The 21,072-nt window shown below is 38.7% G+C and overlaps 1 protein-coding gene across 11 annotated transcripts in view; it reads right to left on the bottom strand.

The window, feature by feature from the left end:
* MLLT10 (MLLT10 histone lysine methyltransferase DOT1L cofactor) overlaps positions 1 to 21,072 on the bottom strand; it is a 244,978-nt gene that overhangs the window by 28,260 nt on the left and 195,646 nt on the right. For all 11 annotated transcript variants that reach the window (XM_046010903.1, XM_046010902.1, XM_046010901.1 and 8 more), the window contains one exon: positions 2,065 to 2,243. In XM_046010903.1, coding sequence (XP_045866859.1) covers positions 2,065 to 2,243 — 179 coding nt within the window. The remainder of the gene's footprint in view (positions 1 to 2,064; positions 2,244 to 21,072) is intronic.

Below are 21,072 nucleotides of genomic sequence, written 5' to 3'. Positions count from 1 at the left end.
GTCAACGTGCCTCAGTTGCCTGGAGACTGATGGTTGCTACAGCAGCACCAGATAAGCCAGGCTAAATAAGCTTCAGCTTGAAGGCAGAAAGCATTTACTGCTAGACAGAATCATAGATGCAGTTGTCTCAGCATGCAGCATTTGAGTCTAACTAGATGATCATATTTGTAAGAGACCCATCTTACTGAAACATGGAAAGAGGATAAACAGTAAGGATTTTAATTGGACTGAATCCTGGATTACTTGCAACTAAGATTTCTTTGTTCTTCAGTTGAGTCATATGTTAAGTGGAATTTTCCCTCTAGCTATAAATTTCTCTTTACCACCACTTCCCCCATCTACCTCCCTAATGCCAACCCCCAAAACCACAAACATAATGAATGAGAAGAAATGAGATTTTTGCTTAATTCAGCCTGGAATTAACCAGAGAGTAATTAAAACAGATTTTTATAAAGAAAGAAAAGAAAAATGCACACTGAAAATGTTCATGTGAGACTTTGTCCAAAGACAGAAAGCTATCAACAGCATATGGCTACACTTAATTAAAAGAGATGAAACTATTTGCAAGAACCATTCTCTCATTTATCCTTTCACCCTCTCTAACCCCACACCCCTGGTATGCTGGCTACCTCACCAAGGCTAGTGAAATGAGCTACAAAAAATTCTTCTAAATTAGTCAAACTCCCCTGATTCAGGTTGAGAGGTTCACCACATAGTTAACTTTCATTTTCAAACATGATACCACTAATCATGCCATTGGTTTTCTATGCCGAACTGTCTGTTGTTTATTCCAATACCTAACCTAATTATAATGGTGACTGTTTGCACTGCACCATTACATATTTAAAAATAACTAATGCTATGCTTTGATGTACAGCTTACAGAAAATACTAGAAAGTGTACATATGTTCTAAAAGCCTATACAATGCAAATCATGAACACATACATAAAGCATAAATGTACAGCAACTTACAACCTATTTAACTAATTGTAATTAGATATTTGTCTTTGCTATAAATTTCTCCTGGGGTACCTGAGTGGCTAAGTCTGTTATGCATCTGACCCTGGATTCCAGTTCAGGTCATGATCTCATGGGTAGTGAGATGGAGACCCGGACCCCTCCCCCCACCCCCAGCAGGCTCTGTGCTCAGTGTGGAGTTTGCCTGTCTCTCTTCCTCCCACTGTTTGCATGCTCCCTCCCTCTCTCTAAAATAAATACATAAATAAAATCTTAAAAATTTTCTCCAAACACTAAGATGGTTATTACTAGAGCTTTGGATAAAATTAAAGTAAAGTTATAAGGAATTCTAAACAAATAAAAAATACATACTGAAGGAATTTTAAATTATTACCTTTGGCAAAGTGTGTGTATGTGTGTGTGTGTGTGCGCGCACACGCGTGTGCAACTCTGCCTTTTTACTGTCGTGTTTGTATAATGCAAGATTACGATTTTTCTGAATGGACTCTTGCTTTTAAAGGATTCCTGAAGACTAGTAACTTTATAGGTTTAAAGTAAAGGAAAGGGTTAAATGCACAAATGCAGCACAGTCACTTATTTACAATATTTATGTACATTCTTTCTCTCCCACTAGGAGGAAAACAATACAGTACTAAAGGAATCAATCACTCTTTATCCCATTATTCTCTAATGCCAGTTTTTAATAAATAATAATGTTATTTCTGTGATTTTTAAAATTGTAAAAGGAATGTTTAAAACATTCCAAAATTGGAATCATATTTTCCAAGTCCAAAATTGGATCATATTTTCTAAGTCCTAAAGATTTTATTTTTAAGTAATTTCTATACCCAATTTGGGGCTCAAACCCACAACCCTGAGAAGAGTCACATGATCTACAATGAGCCAACCAGTCACCCCACTAAGTCCTACTTTTTAAAAAGAATAAAAGTTTGCACCATATTACTAATTTACATGTCGCAACAAATGGAGGGATTTCATAAATTCCTATAGGAAGCCCTATTTAATTTCTTTCTTCTCCAATCAAACTAACTTCAAAAAATGACAGATCCGCCTATAGGTTACTTCATAACATTTTCACAACGTACCTGAGTTGTAGCAACAGCAGGGGCTGCAGATGACACTGCTGATGGGGAGAGAGCTCCCACTTGCTGCAAATGCCCAGAAGACTGCTGAGGTAAATGGGAACTGGAGACAGGAGTACTAGATCCTGAGCCCGATACTACATTTGGAAATGATACTGCTACATCATTGCTGTTATAAATACCTGCAAGAAAAAAAAAATCATTTAAACATTTTAAAACTTAGCCGCCAAATCTGTCACAGACACATAATATTAATCATTAAGTTAGAATACCCACATTTCCTCCTGATCCCTCCCCTCAATGATAAATTTTATTGGCAGTCATAAATAATGTATCAATAACTAAATGACTAAATACTGACTTGTCACAAAACACCTTTTTAAAAGAACCTAAGTCATTTTTTGTAACAAAAATGGCTTTGCTAACAGACTGGGATCACATCAAGAAGCGCCTTGTAAAAATAATAGTAAGAGTTTTAGGAATTCCTAAAGGCAAAGAAATATTTCCTAAATTGGAGAATGACACAATTAGAGTTGTGTTAAAATCACCTGGTAAGCTTTTCAAAATGCAGATACTGGAGCCCCGGAACTCATGATTAAGAAGGTCTGAAAGGGGAAGAGTCTGTTTCAGAAAGGTCACCCAGGTTACAATGTAGAAAATAAAATGGAAGAGTACTTGAGATTCAAAGACCAGTAAGTAGATTCTAGAGATATTCCAAAGGTAGAATGAACAGACTTAATGACTGAATGGGGTGGATGAGTAGGGGTAGGGATGGAGGAGGACAGAGGATTAAGAGACAATGACAACATGGACTATTAGGTGGTGGTAACATTCACTACCAGGAACTCAAGAGGATGCAAGGCTTGAAAGTATTTTCAGAGGCACCATGGAGTTATAAGCAAGAAAGAAATGGAGAAAAGAGTGAAAGAATTCACTCTGAAAAATGGATGGGAAGAGGAAGGACAGAGATGATGAATAAAAGTTAAGAGGAGGGGCGCCTGGGTGGCTCAGTGGGTTGAAGCCTCTGCCTTCGGCTCAGGTCATGATCCCAGGGTCCTGGGATGGAGCCCCGCATCGGGCTCTCTGCTCAGCGGGGAGCCTGCTTCCTCCTCTCTCTCTGCCTGCCTCTCTGCCTACTTGTGATCTCTGTCAGATAAATAAATAAAATCTTTAAAAAAAAAAAAAAGTTAAGAGGAAAGAGGAGTTACCCCTACCCCCATGAGTTGTTTGTTTTGTTAATAAAGATGGGAGGCAATGCTCACATGCTCCACAGAGGAGAAGTTCTTTGAGGATTAAAGTGAGAGATGGGAAGATCTAGAGACCAGTAGGGTTCTCAATCAGGGGTGATCCTGTTCCACTGAGACATGTGACAATGTCTGAAGACATTTTTAGTTGTCAAAACTAAGGGGCACAACTGACGCACAGCAGTAGAGGCCTGGGATGATGCTAAACATCTTAAAATGCACATGACAGCTCCTCACAACTGAGAATTATCTGGTTCATAGTGTCAATAGTGTGGAAACTGAGAAATCTTGATATAAACCAAGGCTCCTGGGAGGGTGGGAGACAATAAGATCCTAAGACCTGAACATCATAACAAGAGGAAAGCAAGAAAAAAATGAACCTAAGTGGGTTGCTATAAAAAATAATAATAAAGTTTGAGAAAGCATAGCCCTTGGAGGCAACAATAATTATTTGTTAATAGTATAATTTACTTTTTTCTAAACAACATAAATGTTATTGATTCATAATAAAATCACCCATAATCTTCAAACAAGGAAATAAAGGAACTGGGACATTTTTAAAGGCCTTACAAATAATTGAGGGTCGTAAGATCCTTTTTATATCTATAATTTCTCCAGAAAAAAAAGAAAATTTATTCACTCAATAAATGTATCCATTCTGCAAACATCTGAGAGCTTACTGTTCATCAGACATTACTCTAAGCCCTGGAGATGCAAAGCCATTCCAGATATGTGGTCTCTGCCTTCAAGAAGCTTAGTGGAAAAGACAGACTATTACAAAAGACTGTGAAAAGTGATAGGATAGAGACATCCTTAGCGGCCCCCAAGCACATAAAAAGGGGTATCTAACCCAGACCTGGGGTGAGAGGATGAGGGTCAAAAAACTTACTGAACAAGATGGATGCCTTTAAAATTAATTTCTAAAGGAGGTGTAGAAGGGTGTTTTGAGAAGAAATATAAGAACCTGTAAATACCATCTGTAGCTCACACAAGAATGAGGCTAAAAAATAAGCAGGAATCAGATGAAGAACATTAAAAGCCAATACGTTAAAAATTTAGAGACAACAGGAAGCCACTGAAGGACTGTAAACAGAAGCTTCAGGTGTGATATCAGATTGATGTTAAGCAAGACAAGGCTGAGACTAAATTGGGGAGAGCCTTCATCAGAGACTGAGAAAGCTGCTGAAGGGTTGCTATAATAATACTGATGAGAAAAACAGAGATTGGACTAAAGTAACAGTAGTCAAGGGATATTCTAAAAGCAAAGTTCATAGGACTGGTACCTAATAGGACCTGAAGAATAAATAAGAAAGAAGAGTCAAGGATGACTCTTAAGAACCAGTAGGTGGGAGTGGTGACACCACCCACTGAAGCAGGCAGAGCCACTGGGAGCATCTAGTATCTAGATGCATCTAGCATCTAAGTGTATAAGTACACTTATTACACTAGCCCCTGTAAATTTTGTGATAGTGTAATAGGCCAATGAGGTAAACATTACCCCCATTTTACACAAGAGCAAATAGAAGTTTAAAGAAAAATTCTGCTTAGTGACCTAGTAGATGGTGGAATCAGGATTCATATTCACAGCTACTGAAACTACTTCCTAACAAGTTTGAAGTTCAGGTTACTCATCATGGTCTTTGAGATGCCTGCGGAACGCAGAACTCAGAACTGCAGAACACAGTCTAGACCAGAACAGGATCAGCCTAAAGCTCAGAAGAAAAAGCAGGTGTGGAGATACAAATCCAGGAGGCAGAAGAATAGTCAACTTAGCATACGAAAACTCAAAAAGGCTTTCTGTTGGCCTGCCCTGTGTTTGAAATCTTAAACCAGTTCATATTTTGAAAACATTGGAACTCTACATTTTTTAAAAAATTAATTTAGAAATATTTTTTAAAGATTGATTTCTTTGAGAGAGCTCACAAGCTCAAGAGTTGGGGGAGGAGCAGAGAGAGAGAGAGACTCTCAAGCAGACTCCCCAGTGAGCACACTGAGTGGGGAGCCCAATGCAGGCTCGATCTCATGAGCCTGAGATCAAGAGTCAGGTGGTTAACCGAATGAGCCACCCAGATGCCCCAAAACTTATATTTAAAAGTGAATTCTAATGTCTCCTGAAAAACTGAAGTTCTATCAATACTGGTTACTACATTCTGAAATAGCAACAATCTGCTGGAGCTCTGGCCACGGCATAGATTCTTTAATCCACCAGAGCCCTGTCATTCCTTCTTCTTCACCTCTCCTCTCATTTATGTTAGCTATCTAGCCCCTGTAAATATGTGATGTACAACTCCTGATGCGGAAGCTAGTCAAAACCAAGAAATAGTAAAATGAGATCACCAAGGGAAAGTTTTCAGCATGATCAAGAGGACCAAAGACAGAATCCTACAGAATGTTACCACTTAAAGACAGACTACAAAGAACAAAATTAAGAGAACTTAAGAGAATCTTAGAAACCACCTAGAGAATTGGAAAGGAAAAGGTCAAATAATTCCAGTGGTTATTCTAGGTCAGGCCATAAAAGGAGAGTTATTACATGAGACAATGAATCTTAGCAAGATGAACTCAAAAAGTTTGACTGTGAAGGACAGAAAAGAGACAGCATGCAAATAAAGCAAGCATTTATAAACCTTATATTCCAAAAGATGGACATACACCTGAGAAAAAAAAATTTTTTGAGTTCAATACCTCATATTTCTTTCAATAAATACGTATGGAGAGCCTTATTGTAAAAAAAAAAAAAAAAAAAAAGGCACTGAAGATAATGAAGAACAGAAAGGAATTCTACCTTCAAAGAACTAATAGTCTCACAGCAGAGCTAGTAAGTATTCATAAGCTACTGGTACCATAAGGACACATGCCATGAAGGACAACTAAAGTTCAGAGGAAGAGACTGGGGTGGAGGCATTCCAGCAACACCTGAACTCAGCTTCTGCAGCAAACTACCGTGAAAGGTAGACTGCTAACAACCTAATTTTTTAGTGGTGGAGAGCATCCATGGAATCTCCAACTCTTAAAACTAAAAGTCAGCCGGAGACAGCACACTGGGGGTGGGGGTGGGGGGCCACCGGTGTAAGTTTTTGACTGAATATGATCTTAATCAAACTACTTAAGCTTTCGGAGCTTCCATATTGTTCTAAAAGCGAGTAGTAGCTACCTTATAGGCTTTTCCTTGAGAACGCCCATGTAAAGGCTCTAGCAGTGCCTAATACACAGTAAGTTTATAACAGTAGCCATAGCTACTTCAGAGTTACTGCCCTAATTAAAATTTTATCTTTAGGTCAGGAATGTAGTTTTATAATTATCAGATCCTCTAATGTCCCGAATACTCTTTCAAAACTGAAAATACCATTGCCACATGTAGTAATATATATTAAAGTATAATACTGTAAAGCAAAAAACTATGGTGAATGAGGACCTCCAATCTCTAAACTTATTTTTATACTACCATAGAGCGTAAACAGGAAACTGCACAGCTAAATGTGCAGTGTGGTGATTACACTTTGAAACTGGCTGGAACTCAGGTTACTACTATAAATAAAACAAATAAAATTTTCTTTTCCTGTTAAGGCAGAGCAGTATAAATACCTAAATCTTTTTTGAAGATGATGATCACTGACTCTCCTAACTCCCTCGTACCTCAGGGTATGATTGGTACAGCATGAAAAAATGCTTTAGTAAGACCTCTAGACCTTTATTCAAAAGGTAAATAATCCTCCTTGGATTGTTCTGTACCTGTTTTCTATTTAACTTACTCTATTTCCATCTTCCACCAGTTAATTACCTTAATCCAAATCAAGGTGACATTTACTGACTTAAACAGAACTGAATTCTGTAATGCATAACCTCTAGGAAAATACCCGAAATTCATTTGTTCAGAATAGAGGGTAGAAGCAAAGATATAGAATGATACAGAGAATGGTAATGATGTACTGATTCGCCCAACCATTCAACCATCCAATATTTACTGTGTGTCTACTAGAAGACTGGCACTATGCTAGGAGCAGGGAATAAAGCTGGGAACAAGACAGACAAGATCTCTGTTCTTCAAGAATTTACAAGTTAATCAGGGAGGCAAACATTAAAACAAACACATAACTATAAATTGTGACAAGTGCTATGATTGAAGGCAAAGAGTACCACTAGTGACAAATCAGGAAGCATAAAATATCTGTCTGAAAAAATGATACGTAAGCCAAGACCTAAAGTTTAGACAGGCAGGTGTTAAGTCAACAGAGTAAAGAAGAAAAGCTTGTTCAAAAAACAATGAAATAGAGAAGAAAAAAATAGGTAATACAGGTAAAGCATAGCGGAGAGAGTGGTAGAACAAACTGGAAAGGGAAGGAACGGCCATGGAGAGGTGTTCAGAATGTATACTAAGATTAATGGAAAGACACCAAACACAAATATAGCATGACAGTTTTTTTTAGAAGATCATCCCTCTAACTGCTATGAACCGAAAAGAGAAAGAGTGGAAACAAAAAGGTCATTTAAAAGGCTATTCCACAATCTAGGTGAAAGATTACATCCCTCAGGACTAAGCGGTAGTCTGATGGAAAAGCTTGGAGAAAGACGGATCTGAAGTGCATCTACAAGTCAGGTGATAAGCTACCTTATGTAGATAAAGAGAATATTATAAATGAATTGGGTAGTAATTAGAAGTGCCATTTACTGAGGTGGTGAAAAGTGGAACAGAAAGTGCATTTTTGCTTGTAAAAGAGAAAAATGTCAGTCTAGGACTAAGTCCTGAAGACCCTCAACATTTCAAGGATGGTTAGCATGGAAGAAGAATCTGCAAAGAAAACTGATATCACTGAGGTAAGAAAACCAGTGCAGTGTCAGTGAAGCAGTGAAGAGAATCTAAAGAAAGGGCATATCAACTGCATCAAATGATTCTGAAAGACTAGTTCAGACACAGAATGAAAATGGATTTGGAAACATGGAGACAAATGATGATTTTAGGAAGAATAGTATATAGGGTAGACAGAGCCAAGAAAACACTGTTGAGACCTAAGCTTATATTAGTGTGCCATGGCAATTACATAAAAACAATACACTAGACAGAAGTATACATGACCAGTGACCTAAGTGTTAGTGGTCACCAACCAGAGTTCCCACTTCCCAATTTCAAACTGCCTGAGAGGCCAAATCAGTACTACATCAAGTTGTCTATTCAGCAGTGAACCACAGTAAATGAGTGGGATAAGTCTTGAGGAATACTGAACCTAGTAAACGACTAAACTTGTTAAGTTATCCCTAACCCACATCCTAAGGCTGAATATTCTTTTCTGGAGGTTAATATGGTGTGAAAGTAGTTAAAAATCCAAAACCTGTTCCCTCATGCAAATAACCTCTCTGAACCTCATCTACAAAGGGAAGATGGCACCAATGATTTCATAGGGCTGGTGCAAGGATTAATTAATTCATGTAAAACATACACTATTGTTATTAATCTACTACTACATATTGTTTGATAAATAGTAACCATATTATAAAATATAAAGGAGGAATACCTATTAATGTTAAAAGAAGTAAACAATAATATATACAACAATAGAAAGATTCCATTGTTAATGTTGCCTTAATTTCCATTTCCTTTGGTGACTAATAAATAACAGGATTATTCTGGCTTTCCCTTTCTAGATTGCGCAATATGTCTCTATATTGATTAACACATTCATTATTCAGAGAGGCTAAATAAAATTTAGAAAAAGTTAGAGCTTTCTCTCCTAAGACTCTTGGCCAACTTGATGGAATATAGGTGCTCCTCAATCTCTTTAGGCAAGCATTAACCATTTCTTAGGCTGCTCTATTTTTATAGATATGAACAATTCTACATTGTTTCTTTTCACTTTACCTACAAAAATAATATATACTAATTATTAAAAATCTTAAATAGATGGGAAGGTAGGGGGAAAAATCATTTGAAAACTCTGCTGACATTTTTATGTATCCTCAAACTTTTGGGTATATAGTTTATGGTTTTGTTTAGCTTTATACAGCTGCCTATATATTAAAATTTTTTAATCCTTTTATACTTAACATGTTTTCCCATTTCAGTTTAAAATCTTTTAAAAATGTTTTTTAATGTTATTTTGACATAATCAATTGAATATTGATTGCATAGCTGACTCTGGTTTATAGTATTCTACAAGTATTTATGCCTAATAAACCCAGACAAAATACTAGATGAAGATATTACAAAAAAGAAAATAGGTATCCATCCTTGCATTTATGGTTCTTAAAGTGAAGGCTCCAGACATTAAATAATCAGACAAATATTATGTTATGATGGAAAAGTAGAATGTAGAGTGTAAGGGGTAGCTTAATTAAGATTAGCAGAACAGGCCTCTGTGAAGACGTAACACATAAACTAAAAAGAAGAGAGACCCATTTCTGTTATTTTTACCTGCCCAGAATTCTTCCCATTTTGTGTCCAAATAACATCCTATTTTCTGTCAGAGAAATATCCCTCCTCCATTACATACACTCTCAGCTCAGGGATAAACATGGCAACCCAAGCTGGAATGGTCTCTCCTGGGAAGTTAAATCCTGAAGGCATACACACAAGGGCAGAAAATGGTCAGACCCGTTAGTCTAATGGTAGTAATATTATGATTCTACTAATTCTTGTTTACCTATCCCTCGAATCTACCCAATTTCTCTTCTCCCAGAGGTCTGAAATGGGGTTTTTCTATTAATTCTCTAAAACAATTGTACATATCCAATAAGTTCATTTTTTGCTTAAATTTGACAGAATCCACTTCTGTGGCTTATATACAATGAACCCTAACTGATATAGCCAGTGTAGTATAATAAACAAAGAAATAAAATGCTTAAGATGAAGCCAGAAGTCCGCCAAAGAGCCAGCTCATAGAGAACCCCGCAGGTCATAAAGGGCTTTTTTTTTTTTTTTTTTTAAATAAAGGACTTTTCGATTTCATCCTAATAGAAAGCCATTAAACCAAACTGTATTTTTGTGGCATGATCATGTATTTTTAAAAAGATCATTTTGGAAACAATGTGAACAATGCCCTGAAAGACAATGGTACAGTGGAATCAGGGAAATAAAATTTAAGTAACCAGTGCAAAGTTTGGACGAAGGATTTTAGGTACTTAAATTTGGTGACAATTCTGAAGTGAGAAAAGCAGAGGCTCAGGACTAAGCCCCAAGGAATTTCAACACTAAATTAGGATAAAGGAAAAGCCAAAAGGAAACTAGTAAGAAACTAGTAAGAAAAGCCAAAACAAAAACAAACAAACAAGAAATGGTCAAAACAACAGAACAACCAAGTTAAGTATAATGTTAGGGAAAGGACAGGAAAGGACATGCCAGGATGGGACTTGAAAGGAAGGGACAGAGAAAGGAAAGGAGTTTCCAGTAGCTGGAAGTCCTCAACAAAGACAAATAGGCTAAGACGTCATCTAGGATAAAGACTGAAAAACATCCACTAGATTTGGCAATGTGAAAACTTTTTCTGACCTGAGTACAGTAGTAGTTGTAGAGCCAGTAGAAAGTGGTTTAAAAGATAAATCAATGGGAGAACTTCTATTTCTGGCAAGGAGGCCAACCAGACAACCTAAAACCTCCCTAATTAAAATGACCTAAGAATGAATACTTGAGCTATAAGATGTAAGGGAAATCCTTGGGAATATACAGGAAAAAACTTTTAACAGGTTGCCCTAGAGGAGGCACTGTGTTAGTAACCCAGGGGCTTTGGCTCTTATGTCCACAAGGAAAACAGAGGATACCTTGAGCCTCCAATGGATGAAAAATTAAAACTGGTTAAGACAGACTTTCCAAGGGATACATTTTGGGGATAAAGATAAGCCAGCCCTTGTCCGTGCATGCGCCCCCCCCCCCCCACCAAAAAACCCCTACAAAACACAAAACATAAAAATCACAGCATAGGGAAAGGACAAGGAAGTCAGTCGAATTAGATTTGAGCTCTGGATAGGAGATGAAAAGTTACCCTTTGAATTTATAAGCCACAGACTAGCCTTCAACTAGGTTTTGGGTTTGAATTTACCTATGTGCCTAATAAATCCCAAACGTTAAATTAAGAAGTGTCCAGGTGATACTGTCACTTGAGTACACAACAGAAGCCAACACAAAATTTCTCCGCAGGGTTATATCCTTAACCCAGGCTATAAAATGAGTTCACAAACCAAAATCAGAGAAGACAAAAGAAAATGATCCCCTTCATCACAAATTAGCAGACACAAACATTATTTGACTGTCCTCCAAGAACCTTAGAAAATAAAGAGCAAACAAAGATTATGAGATAAATATTGTAAATGATTAAAAACCTATGCAGAGGAATCAAAAGTACATGCAGGAAAGAAATAAGAGTCTATGTAAAAAAGAAGAACCTGGCATACCCGGCTGTGGTAGACAGACTTCTAGTGACATCCACCCTCCAGCCCGAGGTTCCCTTCTCCTGACAGTCAAACACTAATCAAGGTCCTACTATGAAGAAACTGGGTCGATTGAATTAAGGTACTGATAAGCTGACCTTAAAAGAGATGGAGTATCTTGGATTATATAGGTAGGCCCGGTGTAATCATATGAATCCATAAAAGCAGAAGATGAAGCGCAAGAGTCAGTGAAAAATGCAACAGGTAAGAAAACAAGAGAGATCCCACAGGAGGGGAAGTTAGAGAGCCTCTAAGTGTACAAAGGATTCAACTCACCTTTACTAGCTCTAAGACATAGGGACATGTGAAAGGATGGGATAGAAGCCTCAAGGAGCTAAGGGAGACCCTTAGCTGTCAGCCAGAAAGGAAATGAGGACATCAGTTCGGCAACTGCAAGGAACAACTGAGTTCTGCCAACAACCTAAAAGAGCTTGGAAGTGAATTAATGCCACAGACTCCTAACAATAAGAGACCAGCGAGCCAACACCTTGATTTTAGCCTTGTGAGACTCTAAGCAGAGAAACCAGCTAACGCAACCAGACGTCTGACTACGTGCCAATAAATTTGAATGCTTTTAAGCTGCTAATTTTGTGGTAATTTGTTATGACAGCAATAGAAAACTAATATAATGCCAGAAAAAAAGGAAGTATTCAAAGAATAATGGGGATATGCCAAAGGACACAGTGCCACCTTAACTGGCTCCTACTAGCTAAACCGGGAACAACTGGAGCACCACAGTAAATCACTCATAACCCACATAAATCTGTAGGTCCATACCAATACAAACTGAAATTGTCATGAAGAATGGGATATATAGGGGCGCCTGGGTGGCTCAGTGGGTTAAGCCGCTGCCTTCGGCTCAGGTCATGATCTCAGGGTCCTGGGATCGAGTCCCGCATCAGGCTCTCTGCTCAGCAGGGAGCCTGCTTCCCCCTCTCTCTCTATCTCTCTGCCTGCCTCTCTACTTGTGATCTCTCTCTGTCAAATAAATAAATAAATAAATATTAAAAAAAAAAAGAGAATGGGATATACATCAGGTAGCAGGAGATCAGCTCCATAGCTTATCTAAACATTGCAAACACCTACAAATCCAATGGGAGATCGAAGAGAAGAAGAACAGCAATTCTAGAAACAGAAAATCAACCACTTTCTGAAAGGTAGGACTAGGAGAGAAGTGAATCCAAAACGACGGGAAGATAGACCGCAGGGGAAGGGGCCGGCTCCCGGCAAGCAGCAGAGCAACGGAGCACAAAATCAGGACATTTAAAAGTCTGTTCCACTGAGGGACATTGCTCCAGAGGCTAAACCGGGGTGAAGCCAAAGCAGGGTCAGTGTGGCCCCAGGTCCTGCAGGGTCACAGAAGGATCGGGTGTGTCGAAGTGTCGCAGAGCTGGCAGGTGTGAGAACGGAAAAGCCGGCTACAGAGACAGAGCCGAGGACTGAACTCTCAGCTCGGGGTTACCTTGAACTGGTCGCGGGCTGGGTGAGCTCGGAGCCCGGCTGGAGGCCGGGGATACGGGAGTGATTGGGTGCTATACTCTGGGGGTGCACTGAGGAGTGGGGCCCCGGGCTCTCGGCTCTTCCGGGCCAGAGACTGGGAGGCCGCCATTTCCATTCCCGTCCTCTGGAACTCTACAGAAAGCGTTCAGGGAACAGAAGCTCCCAACAGCGAACCCGAGTGGACTACTTAGTCCGGCCCCCAGGCCCCCGTTAAGGGCGGTGCAATCCCGCCTCGGGCAAAGACACTTGAGAGTCACTACAACAGGCCCCTCCCCGAGAAGATCAACAAAATATCCAGCCAGGACGAAGTTCATCTATCAAGGAAAGCAGATTCAATACCTAGGACAGCAGCGGAATTCCAGAGGAGGAGAAAGCAAAGCACAGAACTCATGGCTTTCTCCCCATGATTCTTTAGTCTTGCGGCTAATTCAATTTTTTTTTCAAATTTCTTTTCTTTCCTTTTTCTTCTTCTGCTAAATTTTTTAAAACTTTTACCCTTTTCTTTTTTAACATTTTTTGATTAGTTTATCTAAAATTTATATTTTTTCTTTCTTTTTTATATTTTTTCTTTATTTGTTTTATTTTTTAAATTTTTTTCTTTTCTTTTTCTGAACCTCTTTTTATCCCCTTTCTACCCCCACAATTTGGGGTCTCTGCCACCCTTTTAGTAGTTTATTTGATCCTTCATATCCTCTTAGCTGGACAAAATGACAAGGCGGAAAAAATCACCACAAACAAAAGAATAAGAGGCAGTACCGAAGGCTAGGGACCTAATCAACACAGACATTGGTAATATGTCAGATCTAGAGTTCAGAATGACAATTCTGAAGGTTCTGGCCGGGCTCGAAAAAGGCATGGAAGATATTAGAGAAACCCTCTCTGCAGATATAAAAGCCCTTTCTGGAGAAATTAAAGAACTAAAATCTAACCAAGTTGAAATAAAAAAAGCTATTAATGAGGTGCAATCAACAATGGAGGCTCTCACTGCTAGGATAAATGAGACAGAAGAAAGAATTAGTGATATAGAAGACCAAATGACAGAGAATAAAGAAGCCGAGCAAAAGAGGGACAAACAGCTACTGGACCAGGGGAGAATTCGAGAGATAAGTGACACCATAAGACGAAGCAACATTAGAATAATTGGGATTCCAGAAGAAGAAGAAAGACAGAGGGGAGCAGAAGGTCTATTGGAGAGAATTATGGGAGAGAATTTCCCTTATATGGCAACGGGAACAAGCATCAAAATCCAGGAGCTGCGGAGAACCCCCCTCAAAGTCAACAAGAATAGGTCCACACACCGTCACCTAATAGTAAAATTTACAAGTCTTAGTGACAAAGAGAAAATCCTAAAAGCAGCCCGGGAAAAGAAGTCTGTAACATACAATGGTAAAAATATTAGATTGGCAGCAGACTTATCCACAGAGACCTGGCAGGCCAGAAAGAGCTGGCATGATATATTCAGAGCACTAAACGAGAAAAACATGCAGCCAAGAATACTCTATCCAGCTAGGCTATCATTGAAAATAGGAGGAGAGATAAAAAGCTTCCAGGACAAACAAAAAGTGAAAGAATTTGCAAACACCAAACCAGCTCTACAGGAAATATTCAAAGGGATCCTCTAAGCAAAGAGAGCCTAAAAGTAGTAGATCAGAAAGGTACAGAGACAATATACAGTAAGTCACCTTACAGGCAATATAATGGCACTAAATTCATATCTCTCAATAGTTACCCTGAATGTTAATGGGCTAAATGCCCCAATCAAAAGACACAGGGTATCAGAATGGATAAAAAAAACAAAACCCATCTATATGTTGCCTACAAGAAACTCATCTTAGATGGGAAGACACCTCCAGATTTAAAGGGAGGGGCTGGAAAACAATTTACCATGCTAATGGGCATCAGAAGAAAGCTGGGGTGGCAATCCTTATATCAGATCAATTGGATTTTAAGCCAAAGACTATAATAAGAGATGAGAAAGGACACTATATCATACTCAAAGGGTCTGTCCAACAAGAAGATCTAACAATTTTAAATATCTATGCCCCTAACATGGGAGCAGCCAACTATATAAACCAATTAATAACAAAATCTAAGAAACAAATCAATAATAATACAATAATAGTAGGGGACTTTAACACTCCCCTCGCTGAAATGGACAGATCCTCCAAGTAAAAGATCAGCAAGAAAATAAAGGCCTTAAGTGACACACTGGACCAGATGGACATCACAGATATATTCAGAACATTTCATCCCAAAGCAACAGAAAACACATTCTTCTCTAGTGCACATGGAACATTCTCCAGAATAGATCACATCCTGGGTCACAAATCAGGTCTCAACCGGTATCAAAAGATTAGGATCATTCCCTGCATATTTTTAGACCACAGTGCTCTGAAGCTAGAACTCAATCACAGGAGGAAAGCTGGAAAGAACCCAAATATATGGAGACTAAACAACATCCTTCTAAAGAATCAATGGGTCAACCAGGAAATTAAAGAAGAATTGAAAAAAATCATGGAAACAAATGATAATGAAAACACAATGGTTTAAAATCTGTGGGACACAGCAAAGGCAGTCCTGAGAGGAAAATATATAGCGGTACAAGCCTTTCTCAAGAAACAAGAAAGGTCTCAAGTACACAACCTGACCCTACACCTAAAGGAGCTGAAGAAAGAACAGGAAAGAAACCCTAAACCCAGCAGGAGAAGAGAAATCATAAAGATCAGAGCAGAAATCAATGAACTAGAAACCAAAAAAACAATAGAAAAAAAATCAGTGAAACTAGGAGCTGCTTCTTTGAAAGAATCAATAAGATTGATAAACCCCTGGCCAGACTTATCAAAAAGAAAAGAGAAAGGACCCAAATAAATAAAATCATGAATGAAAGAGGAGAGATCACAACTAACACCAAAGAAATACAGACAATTATAAGAACATACTATGAGCAACTCTACGCCAACAAGTTTGACAATCTGGAAGAAATGGATGCATTCCTAGAGACATATAAACTACCACAACTGAACCAGGAAGAAAAAGAAAACCTGAACAGGCCTATAACCAGTAAGGAGATTGAAAGAGTCATCAAAAATCTCCAAACAGGGGTGCCTGGGTGGCTCAGTGGATTAAAGCCTCTGCCTTCGGCTCAGGTCATGATCCCAGGGTCCTGGGATCGAGCCCCACGTCGGGCTCTCTGCTCCACAGAGAGCCTGCTTCCTCCTCTCTCTCTCTGCCTGCCTCTCTGCCTAGTTGTGATTTCTGTCAAATTAATAAAATATTTAAAAAAAAAATCTCCAAGCAAACAAAAGCCCAGGGCCAGACGGCTTCCCAGGGGAATTCTACCAAACATTTAAAGAAGAACTCATTCCTATTCTCCTGAAACTGTTCCAAAAAATAGAAATGGAAGGAAAACTTCCTAACTCATTTTATGAGGCCAGCATCACCTTGATCCCAAAACCAGACAAGGACCCCACCAAAAAAGAGAACTACAGACCAATATCCTTGATGAACACAGATGCAAAAATTCTCAACAAAATACTAGCCAATAGGATTCAACAGTACATTAAAAGGATTATTCACCACGACCAAGTGGGATTTATTCCAGGGCTGCAAGGTTGGTTCAACATCCGCAAATCAATGTGATACAACACATTAATAAAAGAAAGAACAAGAACCATATGATACTCTCGATAGATGCTGAAAAAGCATTTGACAAAGTACAGCATCCCTTCCTGATCAAAACTCTTCAAAGTGTAGGGATAGAGGGCACATACCTCAATATTATCAAAGCCATCTATGAAAAACCCACTGCAAATATCATTCTCAATGGAGAAAAACTGAAAGCTTTTCCGTTAAGGTCAGGAACACGGGGTCCATTATCACCACTGCTATTCAACATAGTACTAGAAGTCCTAGCCTCAGCAATCAGACAGCAAAAAGAAATTAAAGGCATCCAAATCAGCAAAGAAGAAGTCAAACTATCACTCTTCGCAGATGATATGATACTATATGTGGAAAACCCAAAAGACTCCACTCCAAAACTGCTAGAACTTGTCCAGGAATTCAGTGAAGTGTCAGGATATAAAATCAATGCACGGAAATCAGTTTCTCTACACCAACATGAAGACAAAAGAAAGAGAAATTAAGGAGTCAATCCCATTTACAACTGCACCCAAAACTATAAGATACCTAGGAATAAACCTAACCAAAGAGGCTAAGAATCTATATGCAGAAAACTATAAAGTACTCATGAAAGAAACTGAGAAGACACAAAGAAATGGAAAAATGTTCCATGCTCCTGTATTGGAAGAATAAATATTGTGAAAATGTCCATGCTACCTAAAGCAATCTACACATTTAATGCAATCCCTATCAAAATACCATCCATTTTTTTCAAAGAAATGGAACAAATAATCCTAAAATTTATATGGAACCAGAAAAGACCTCGAATATCCAGAGGAATATTGAAAAAGAAAGCCAACGTGGGTGGCATCACAATTTCGGACTTCAAGCTCTATTACAAAGATGTCACCATCAAGACAGCATGGTACTGGCACAAAAACAGACACATAGATCAATGGAACAGAACAGAGAGCCCAGAAATAGACCCTCAACTCTATGGTCAACTCATCTTCGACAAAGCAGGAAAGAATGTCCAATGGAAAAAAGACAGCCTCTTCAATAAATGGTGCTGGGAAAATTGGACAGCCACATGCAGAAAAATGAAATTGGACCACTTCCTTACACCACACACGAAAATAGACTCAAAATGGATAAAGGACCTCAATGTGAGAAAGGAATCCATCAAAATCCTTGAGGAGAACACAGGCGGCAACCTCTTCGACCTCAGCCGAAGCAACATCTTCCTAGGAACATCGGCAAAGGCAAGGGAAGCAAGGGCAAAAATGAACTATTGGGATTTCATCAAGATCAAAAGCTTTTGCACAGCAAAGGAAACAGTTAACAAAACCAAAAGACAACTGACAGAATGGGAGAAGATATTTGCAAACGACATAGCAGATAAAGGGCTAGTGTCCAAAATCTATAAGGAACTTACCAAACTCAACACCCAAAGAACAAACAATCCAATCAAGAAATGGGCAGAGGACATGAACAGACATTTCTGCAAAGAAGACATCCAGATGGCCAACAGACACATGAAAAAGTGCTCTACATCGCTTTGCATCAGGGAAATACAAATCAAAGCCACAATGAGATATCACCTCACACCAGTCAGAATGGCTAAAATTAACCAGTCAGGAAATGACAGATGCTGGCGAGGATGCGGAGAAAGGGGAACCCTCCTACACTGTTGGTGGGAATGCAAGCTGGTGCAACCACTCTGGAAAACAGCATGGAGGTTCCTCAAAATGTTGAAAATAGAACTACCCTATGACCCAGCAATTGCACTACTGGGTATTTACCCTAAAGATACTAACGTAGTGATCCGAAGGGGCACGTGTATCCGAATGTTTATAGCAGCAATGTCTACAATAGCCAAACTATGGAAAGAACCTAGATGTCCATCAACAGATGAATGGATAAAGAAGAGGTGGTATATATACACAATGGAATACTATGCAGCCATCAAAAGAAATGAAATCTTGCCATTTGTGACGACGTGGATGGAACTAGAGGGTATCATGCTTAGTGAAATAAGTCAATCGGAGAAAGACAACTATCATATGATCTCCCTGATATGAGGACGTGGAGATGCAACGTGGGGGGTTAGGGGGATAGGAGAAGAATAAATGAAAACAAGATGGGATTGGGAGGGAGACAAACCATAAGTGACTCTTAATCTCACAAAACAAACTGGGGGTTGCTGGGGGGAGGTGGGGTTGGGAGTGGTCATGGACATTGGGGAGGGTATGTGCTATGGTGAGTGCTGTGAAGTGTGTAAACCTGGTGATTCACAGACCTGTACCCCTGGGGATAAAAATACATTATATGTTTATAAAAAAATAAGAAATAAAAATTTTTTTAAAATGCCTGGTTACATGCCATCTGATACATGCAATGGAAAGATCATATATATGATATCCTTCTCCAGGATATATGACTCCAATAATGAAAAAAAATTAACTAAATCCCAAAATAAGGAGCCTATAAAATTTCGAGACAACTGTCAAAATTTGAATAGCATCTTAAGAGTAGATGGTAGTAACATGGTGATGTTAATTTCCTATTTTTGATCATCATACTGTGATTTTACAGGAAAATGTCCTTGTCTGTAAAGACTACTTAAGTGTTCAGGACTGAAAATGGCACTCTATCTGCAACTTAGTCTCAAACAGTTTAGGCAGATATAGTTCTCTATATTATACACTAGTGGGTTTAAGACTATTTCAAAGTAAAAATATTTTTAGATATGAAAAAAGGGCTACATGTTCTTAAAAACAAGAAAAAGAAAAATCAAACCAGACCAGGTCCATTTAAAAAAAAAAAACAAAACTTTTTTTTTAATATTGTATTTTATTTTATTTGACAGAGAGAGAGGTCACAAGTAGGCAGAGAGGCAGGCAGAGAGAGAGAGGGAGAAACAGGCTCCCCACTGAGCAGAGAGCCCGATGCGGGCCTCGATCCCAGGACCCTGAGATCATGACCTGAGCTGAAGGCAGAGGCTTAAACCACTGAGCCACCCAGGCGCCCCGAGACCAGGTCCATTTCAGAAAGGAACACAAAGAATTTTAAAAATTGAAGAACACATTCACTAAATATCTTTACTCATCAGGCAGGTGCAATGATAAATTAATAGAGCTAAAGAGATGATGAGTGAACACAAAAAGATCAAAAGAAATTACCCAGATACAGCACAGAGAAAATTAAGAAATGGAAATTATAAAAGAAAGATTAAGCAGGGCTCCTGGGTGGCTCAGTGGGTTAAGCCTCTGCCTTCGGCTCAGGTCATGATCTCGGGGTCCTTGGATCCAGCCCCACTCGGGCTCTCTGCTCAGCAGGGAGCCTGCTTCCCTCTCTCTCTCTCTGCCTGCTTCTCTGCCTTCTTGTGATCTCTCTCTCTGTCAAATAAATAAATAAAATCCTTAAAAAAAAAAAAAGATTAAGGGACATGAAGGACAGAATGAAAGTCCAAATATATCTAACAAAAATTACTGAAGAACAGAAAGAATAGGAAGAATCAATATTTTTAAATATAATGGCTTCAGCTGTGTCCAGAATTGATGAAAGACATGAATTCTCTCAATCAGGAAGCAAAGAGGTCCTAAGAAGAATAAAAGTCACACCTAGACATATCACCCAAAACAAAGAGAAAATCTTAAATGAGTGGAGGGGTTCAAGGGGTAGTTACCTGTTCAAGGTAGTTACAGTTCAATGGGTAGGTACATGAATAGGAATGTGGGATTAAAGGAAGGTTTGGGTTCTTTTGTGCTTTTTCAGGAAGAGCCAAAGACATGAGAGCCAAAAACAGTGATGATGAGAGGATAAGGCAACTAAAATGACAAAATGTGCCCCTGATAGGGCACAGAAGGTTGAGATCCACAGTACCAGCCTAACTCTGGATTGCAAGCAGGACTGGAGAGAAAGAAAAGGGGATGGATACAAACTAAGTAGGTTTGCAGAGAATTAGATGATGAAAAGATGAAATTTTCAGGCAGTAAAAGTTTAAAAAAATAATCACAGCGAAATGTAAGAAGTTCTTAGAGATGTGTATTAACACTGCCAAGCAATTTTAATGTCAGTCACGGTTAGTATCACAAATCTATAATGATACGAATGTGTACATGGTGTGCATTTTTTTTCTCTAGAAACGCTTACCTCAGATGAAATATAGAAATATAGGTGGTCAGGTTAATGAAGGAGAGTATTTCAACTAAGAAGAAATAAGACTTACCTA

The sequence above is a fragment of the Meles meles genome, chromosome 7 (assembly GCF_922984935.1).
Source record: "Meles meles chromosome 7, mMelMel3.1 paternal haplotype, whole genome shotgun sequence".
Lineage (NCBI taxonomy): Eukaryota > Metazoa > Chordata > Mammalia > Carnivora > Mustelidae > Meles > Meles meles.
The sequence above is the reverse complement of the archived record's forward strand: the minus strand, read 5'-3'. Positions and strand labels throughout refer to the sequence as shown.